The sequence below is a fragment of the Vipera ursinii genome, assembly GCF_947247035.1.
Source record: "Vipera ursinii genome assembly, chromosome: 5".
Classification (NCBI taxonomy): Eukaryota; Metazoa; Chordata; class Lepidosauria; order Squamata; family Viperidae; genus Vipera; species Vipera ursinii.
In genome coordinates this window covers 47,220,967-47,229,066 of record NC_139518.1, presented here as the reverse complement: position 1 = coordinate 47,229,066, position 8,100 = coordinate 47,220,967, and the positions used below count along the sequence as shown (strand labels likewise).

Below are 8,100 nucleotides of genomic sequence, written 5' to 3'. Positions count from 1 at the left end.
TCTTGCAAAGGTGATATAAGATAACAGGCTCTTGGGTACCTCTAGGACCTGAAACAAAGAGTGTTGGTGGAAATTTTTCAGAAAGAATGCAGCATCAGGAATTTTCATAAAAACAGAAGTGCTAACAGTGCTAATACAAATAAGACAAGCCATTAACTCATTTTATAGCTCAGTGAGTACAATGAGAAAAGCATATAAAATTAATCACTCATATTTTTTTTGCTTGGTCATCAATAAAAGAAATAAGAATGATTATTTAATATGCTTTATAATCCAATAACTCAGGGTTATCTTATCAATTAAAGTGTCTGAAAAGGGTTGGGTTGGAGGGGGCTTATTGTCCCCAGACACTCTCAAAGTAATACATAAAAACTTATAATTTAACACACATTTATTTAGAAATAAGTCCAACTGAATACAGCTAGGTTTCTTTCTAAATCTGTTAATATTCACAGGCTCAGTTTGAAAGTTGTTGCTGATATTATTATCATTAACCTGTTTGGGGATATTATCTTAGTAATTAATTATCCCTTCTTTACAGAAAAGCAAATGAAAGGCTCATTTTATGATAGGGCTCAAAATTTGGGCTCTAAAATTCAGTTACACTCAACTAATCTCACCTAAGAGACCAAACCCACCCACCTACAGTAACTTCACTTCAGCCGAACCACAAGAAATGCTTGGGGCCAAGATCATAGAGTAATTTTTACTCTATTTACTCTCAATACATGTGGAGAATCTCACTTTCTTTTTGAAATTGCAACTTGCATTAAAAGAATAATTCTTCTAAGGAGAGCCTGGCTAACAAAAGAAGTCTGGCATTATGGAAAACATCTACTTAATAATTACTATGTGCTTACAGATGAAAAATGTGTACAATAAATGCAGATGAGGAATATAAACCCTGAACTAAGGCGGCAGGCAGTTCTAGAGCCAGTTAAAATAGTAGAAGATGTATTACAGCTGCTATTCAAAATGGAATACATCTTCTTCAGCCTAACTCTTGTACTCGTTCATATGCAGATACTCAAGAGTTCAGCCATGATGAAAAAGGAGAGAACCAGACATGCTCATTTCTGGCTGAACTGTTGTTGAGTAACTTCTCTTCTGCTGTAGTTATGTAGCAACATTGTCAGGACCAACTTTTATTCTACTCAATTCTCCCATTAGTCCTTGGGCAATAAACAGTAAGCTGCTTCTTGTGGGCGTCGGCTGTCTTTAATGGAGTAGGTTGTCAAATACAGCATCAGGCAAGATGGAGACTTTTAGTTTCTTTTCAGGCCAACTATATTCCTTTGGAAGCTTGCACTAAAAAACAAAGAAATCAGTTAGTGTTCATAGAAATTGCTGGAATCTAGGGCAGGGGTAGGCAACCTCGGCTCTTTTATGACTCATGGACTTCAACTCCCAGAATTCAGGAATTCTGGGAGTTGAAGTCCATGAGTCATAAAAGAGCCGAGGTTGCCTACCCCTGATCTAGGGCAAATAAAACTACAATTTGAGGACCCAGGAAGAAAAACAAAATTTGAAGACATTGTTTTATAATTTCTCGCAGAATTACATACAAAAGTAATTGCTTCTGAATGATGCATAAAACAGTGAAATGAAATAAACTGGTCTACTTATGGAAATAGACAATAAATGAAGAAATAGACCCATTAGTGAAAAATCGTTTCAATACAAAAAAAATCTGTTTTTAGAAGACCATGAAAATAACAAAATTAAGAATAGAGGAAGCGGAAGCTACTGATAGTAGCACAATTGAATATTCAGAAACCAAAACTGCATAATGTTCCAAAGCTGCTTTTTCAAGAGGCAACTGGGCTGTCTTGTTTTTCTTTGAAGACATTTCGCTTCTCATCCAAGAAGCTTCTTTAGCTCTGATTGGATGGTGAGGAATGGAAGGATTTATATTCCTTGCAGACAGCTGGTCATTTGCATTCTTATAGAGAGTCATTGAGGCCACTTGGAGACTGTGTCCTCAGGTTCACCTGAGTAGTGTAAATCGTTGTGGAGCGTTCTTGGAACTGCTGAAAGGATTGTGTTGTAGACAGAATATGATGTTGTATCCCTCCCCTCTGTTGAGAGAGTGCTGTTCAATTTTGACATAGATGGCCTCTCATCTTGATGGGTTTGTTCTCCTATGTTCTGCCATGCATTTATGAAGTGGTTGTTTTGTTTTCCCAATGTGCAGATCTGCACATGTCTCACAAATTCAGTGAGAAATGTGCATGGCTCAACATAGGAGAACAAACCCATCAAGACAAGAGTCAGCAGTCTATCTGCATTTAAAAGACAAAGGCCACTCTTTTGAAGACAGCAAAATCCACATTTTGGACACAGAGGACCGCTGGTTTGAAAGAGGGGTCAAAGAGGCAATCTATGTCAAAACTGAACAACCCTTTCTCAACAGGGAGGGATACAATATCTATCTCCAGTCTACAACTTAGTCCTTTCAGCAGTTCCAAGAAGACTCCACACCCATTTACACTACTCAAGTGACCCTAAGGACACAGATCTGTCTGCAAGGAATATAAATCCTTCCATTTCCCACCAGCCAGTCAGAGTTGAAGAAGCTTCTTGGATGAGAAGCAAAACGTCTTCAAAGAAAAGAAAGTCCAGTTGCCTCTTGAAAAAGCATCGTTGGGACAACCATGACCTGGATGGCTGAGAATCTCCATAGACAAAACTGCATAAACAATATTTCATGTTGAGAAAATATATTTTTTCCAGTTTTTCAAGGTATTTTATATCATTATATAATATAGGAGCAAATGAAAGGGTATCAGATTAACAAGCAAATGAGGATTTTTTTCACCAGGGTTTATATCATATATGACTTATCACTTTGTATGTACACTGAGAGCTTATGCACTGGAGACAAATTCCTTGTGTGTCCAATCACACTTGGTCAATAAAGAATTCTATACGTAGTAGATTTCATGATACTCAATTCTAACAGGCATTATGCAGCTTTGGGAAATAAGGAACCCTCAGGAACTCAACAGTGAGAAGGAAGCAAATGAGATGGCAAAGAAAACATTTGTACAAGGAGACCATGGAAAAATACTCTTTCTCCAGTCCCATTACAATAAGTGTATAGTACAAGACGGCTATGATGTCTTTACATTTATTCACTGTTTTTATAAAAAAAAACCTTGAGGGAAGTTGTATGATAATTGATAGTTTATAGAAAGATAGTTTAAAAAGCCAGAAAAATTAAAAAAAATGGTTTCATGGAGAAAGTCTGTTAAGTTAAAGGTCAATTAATCTAAAAGCATGTATAACAAAAACTAGAAAAGGTGTTGAAACACTTTCCTCTGAGCAAAGTACTGGATCTTTTAGGGAAAACAGGATGTTTCAATTTCAACACTTGTTATTTTCTAAATAACAATGTTCATAATTTTTAATCGTAGTATATAAATATTATTACAATGAAACCTGCCTCAAAGTAATACATTTATAGATTTATAAATTACCATAATGTGTGGCAGTGAAAGTTGGACCATAAGAAAGGCTGAGTGCCAAAGAATTGAGGCCTTTGAACTATGGTGCTGGAGAAGACTCCTGCGAGTCCCTTGGACTGCAAGGCAATCAAACCGGTCAGTCCTAGAGGAGATCAACCCTGACTGCTCTTTAGAAGGCCAGATCCTGAAGCTAAAACTCAAATACTTTGGCCACCTAATGAGAAGGAAGGACTCACTGGAGAAGAGCCTAATGCTGGGAAAGGTTGAGGGCAAGAGAAGAAGGGGACGACAGAGAATGAGGTTGCTGGATGGAGTCACTGAAGCAGTAGGTGTGAGCTTAAATGGACTCCAGAAGATGGTAGAGGACAGGAAGGCCTAGAGGAACGTTGTCCATAGGGTCGCGATGGGTCGGACACGACTTTGCAGCTAACAACAACAACAACAACAACAAAATTACCATAAAAGGGGGAAAATGTCTCAGGGAAAGGAGCAAAAAAAAACTTTATGGAGAAATCTCAATTTAGCATAAGGTCCCTACTTGAAGGAACATCTTAATTCTTCAAGTTCATTCAGCAAAGAATTCCAAATGTTGATGTTGATCTATACAGTAAGTTACATACATAAGCCAAGTTATGCAGATAATCCTCAACGTACAACCACAACTGAGCCCAAAATTTCTATTGTTAAGTGAGTTTTGTCCCATTTTACGACCTTTCTTGCCACAGTTGTTCAGTGAATCACTGCAGCTGTTAAATTAGTAACATGGTTATTAAGTGAATCTGGCTTCCCCATTGACTTTGCTTGTCAGAAGATGGCAAAAGGTGATCACATGACCCCAGGACACTGCAGCTGTCATAAATATGAGTTGGTTGCCAAGCATCTGAATGCTGATCACATGATCGTGGGGATGCTGCAACAGTTGTGTGAAAAATGGTCATAAGTCACATTTTTCAGTGCTGTTGTAACTTCGAACAGTTACTAAATGAACTGTTGTAAGTTGAAAACTACCTTTGTAAAGAGTTTCTTTTCAGGTATTAGGATTAAGTAAACTTACTTCTTCTGGAGAACTCAGATCCTCTAGGTTTTCCAGCATTCTTTCCACAAACTCTTCTGTAAGTAAGATCTGCAAAAGTGAGGGGCAATGACTTTTATTCTTTTGTGCACCAAATTACACTTAATTGCCAAGCAGCAGGCTGTTCTAGTGCTCAGAACACTGTTCCATGTTGTTCATCCTGTAATTCACTAAGGCTTGGGAAGTCAGTTCACTTCCTCCGGTAATTATTTCCTTACTCCTGTATTACCTGCAATTATTACGGAATCCATCTATATCATCATCAATATTTCCTGTGCCAAATAAGCTCTATATTCCGTAAATTTCTCAAAGCCACATAATTCTACAAAACAGATCTGGTTTGTATTATACATTTTTATCTTTTCTCTCAATCTGCTGTTAAAAAAAATCACTTCTCTATTTGCTCTGTATTTTTTCCGTTTTCCCCTAAATATAACAGCCCTAATATATTCTTTCTTTATTGGGAAAATGTTACAATATTATGACCATTTTAGTTGTCCCCCTCTGTATTTTCCTCAACTCTACAATGAGGTCGAGATGCAGCCATGTCAATATTGCTTGTACACTCCCATAATTCCAACATTCCTTTCCTAAGATATCCAATACACTTGGCATACGTCGCACTCACACTACTATTGATCTCTTTCCATTGTAAAGATTATTTCTGCTTGCTGGTTCTTGTTCTTAATTGCTAATCCATAAGAGAATTTGACAGTTTATGTCCCAACTGCTAAATTCACCTTGCTGTTTTCAGCGATGGTTCTATCAAAAATGTCTACAACATTGACTGAATAATATGTGCCCATTATAAAACAATAATTATTATTCATGTACCATCTAATCCAATGGTTTACAATAATGAGATACAAAGTTATATAACATCCAAATTAAACATAAAATCAATCCATAATAATATAGTATAACATATTAATCTAGTTTAATAAGAAAATCAGTTAAACAAACAAAACAATTAGATAATTAGACTTTATAAAGTAAAAGATATGAACATTCAGGTCCAAAAGCCCTCTGGAAGAGTAGAGTTTACTCGCTTCGTAATATTTCATTAACAAATGGGAGACAATCAGCTGCCTTTCTTGTAAGGTCTGGCTTGGTCCCGCTGTCTCAAGTTGAAGCAGTCAATCCCATAGGCAGCATTTGATTTCAACTTGGAATCTCCCAGGTAGCCAGTGTAGGCCTTACAACATAGATATAAAATGATCAAACAGACAAATCCCGTCAGCATGCATGGTGCTACATTTTGGATGACCTGCAGTTGCCAAGAGGTGTTCAGAGGCAGCTCTATGAGCAACAAATTGGAGAAGCCCAAGTATTGAGTCACTGTAGTCAGATCCCCCTCGTGCAGAACGGGGTTTCAAATGGTGCATCGGCTGAAAGGGGATAAAAAACTTATTTCACCCAGGGTGGCAAGTTGTTAGCATACTGGGAGTAAAAGACTTTGAATTTCCAAATGTTCTTTTCCAGCAGTTTCTAACAGGTGTTATACAGCAGGATATACATTATGGAAGTATCAATGTCTTCTTATGTTTAGTTTGTTAACAAACTTCCTTGAAACCCAAATACTCTAAAAAAAAATCTGTCTTTCATATTGCTTGATCCAAATTTTGGAACACCGAAGGGTGGTAAATGATTATATAAGCAGCAAGACTTGCCTTGGTTTTGAGATCTATGATTTAAATTTACATTACTACTTTTAAAATTCAATTTTGGTCTTGCTGAGAGACATTGGGGGCAGATTTTCTGAACTAATTAACTATAACTGCAAAACATGAGAAATCAAGCTATCAAAAGCCTTTTAATACATGGAGAAGACATACTTATATTTTGAGATAATTTGCTTTACAATGTCGAAGAACTATAACTTACTTATAACTGTAATATTTTCATGGATTACCTATAAATGTATACATATCCTGTATACAAATTCATACATACGGCTTATGCATCTTGCAGTGCCTGATCCTGGATATTCCAGGAATAAAAAACTTTTGGTGGACCTTATACCATTCTCCTATATTATGTACAATTACAGTCATATTGGCTAATTGGGGCAGAAGGAAAAAAAAGATGGAAAATAAAATATATGTATTTTAATATAACAACCTTAAATTGGAAGAGAGTGAATTATGAAATGCAGAGATCAGTACTCAAGAAGCAACAGTTGCAGGTGAGCTACAAGATTCTTTCATCTGGATTTCTACGAATCACAGATATATGATTCAATTTTGGGTTGGTAGATTCAGGAAATCACATTAGCAAGTCAGCCAAATGTACCTAATGAACGAAGCATTTCATGGGAATCAAGCATCCAATATATTTTATAAAAGTGGATGTCTGAGTTCAAGTTGCCACCCTGCATAATTACTGCAGCAAAATATGTCATGTACAGCTGCTGAAAATTACATGTCCTTTGTATAGTGTCTGCTAATGTCTTCTGGGCAGAAAGGGGTAACTCGAGTATGAGAGCAAGAATCATTTGGAGTGTTTTTGGGTGAGACAGGGAACTCATGGTTCATAATATAGAGTTGGATACTCACAACATGGAGTTGTGCATCTCTGGAAAAACTCTTTCTTCTTTGCAGCCAGAAGTGATTGACTTTACACACATTCAATTCATTAACTATACCATAGTAGTAGTATAATCTGATTAAAAAAACACATCTTCATATTGAATTCATATATATAGCTTTTAGCAAAAAGATTAAGTGCTTTTTAAAAATTTCTTACAGAAATCCAATTAAATTATTCAACATGAGAGTAGAAAGATTATCTGCTGTCCTTCCAAAGGGTCCTGCAACCAGAAATAGGGTCTTCCAATAGATGAATGGGAGAAATAGTCAGTGATTTAAGGAGCCTCTTGGCCCATGTACAGAAAATTAAAACATTGGCCCCTTGATACCTCATGAGCAGATATTTTTCAAAAACAAAACAAAACCAAACAACAAAAAACCTTTTCAAGAAAACTATGCAGTGTAGAAAAGTACCTAGAAAAACAGAAAACTCCATTAATGTAGTTAGCCCTCATATTACAACAGGGCAAGAGACGCCATGCAAGTTAGGGAGATGGCATGGGGTGTAGTGTGGTCTGGAGAAAATGCACAGGGGTGCACAACTGGTTGTAGCAAGTGCCGAGGGGTGGGGGAGGGTGCACCAACAGGAGACTTGTGACCATCCCTGCCAGTTTCTTCCCTGACTTTCTAGGGAAGCTGGCAGGGAAGGTCGTAAATGGAGATCAAGTGATGCAGGCACTTGGCAACTTATCTTAAGTATAAACAGGTTGCCAAGCATCCAGAATTCAATCACATGACCACGGGAGTGCTGGTATAGCCTGGAACTCTGAATACTGCTCATAACCATCAGCACCATGGTTCTGCACCATCACCACAATGAACAGTTGCTGAACAAATGGGTATAGGTCCAAGACTACCTGCATTCAGAAAATAATAGCATAACTGTCAAAAATCACCCTGAGAAATAAATGGGGCAATCTCTAAGCTTTCAATAAAATAAGTATTGCTAGAAATAATATTGCAGAAAGTTGGG

General features: G+C 37.1%; 1 protein-coding gene across 1 annotated transcript in view; it reads right to left on the bottom strand.

The window, feature by feature from the left end:
• Positions 1 to 287: 287 nt before the first annotated feature.
• Positions 288 to 8,100, bottom strand: part of SUFU (SUFU negative regulator of hedgehog signaling) — a 65,064-nt gene continuing 57,251 nt past the window's right edge. The window contains exons 11-12 of the mRNA XM_083363387.1: positions 4,522 to 4,590; positions 288 to 1,308 (exon numbers count right to left, since the gene is read on the bottom strand). Coding sequence (XP_083219513.1) covers positions 1,219 to 1,308; positions 4,522 to 4,590 — 159 coding nt within the window. The 3' untranslated portion in view covers positions 288 to 1,218. The remainder of the gene's footprint in view (positions 1,309 to 4,521; positions 4,591 to 8,100) is intronic.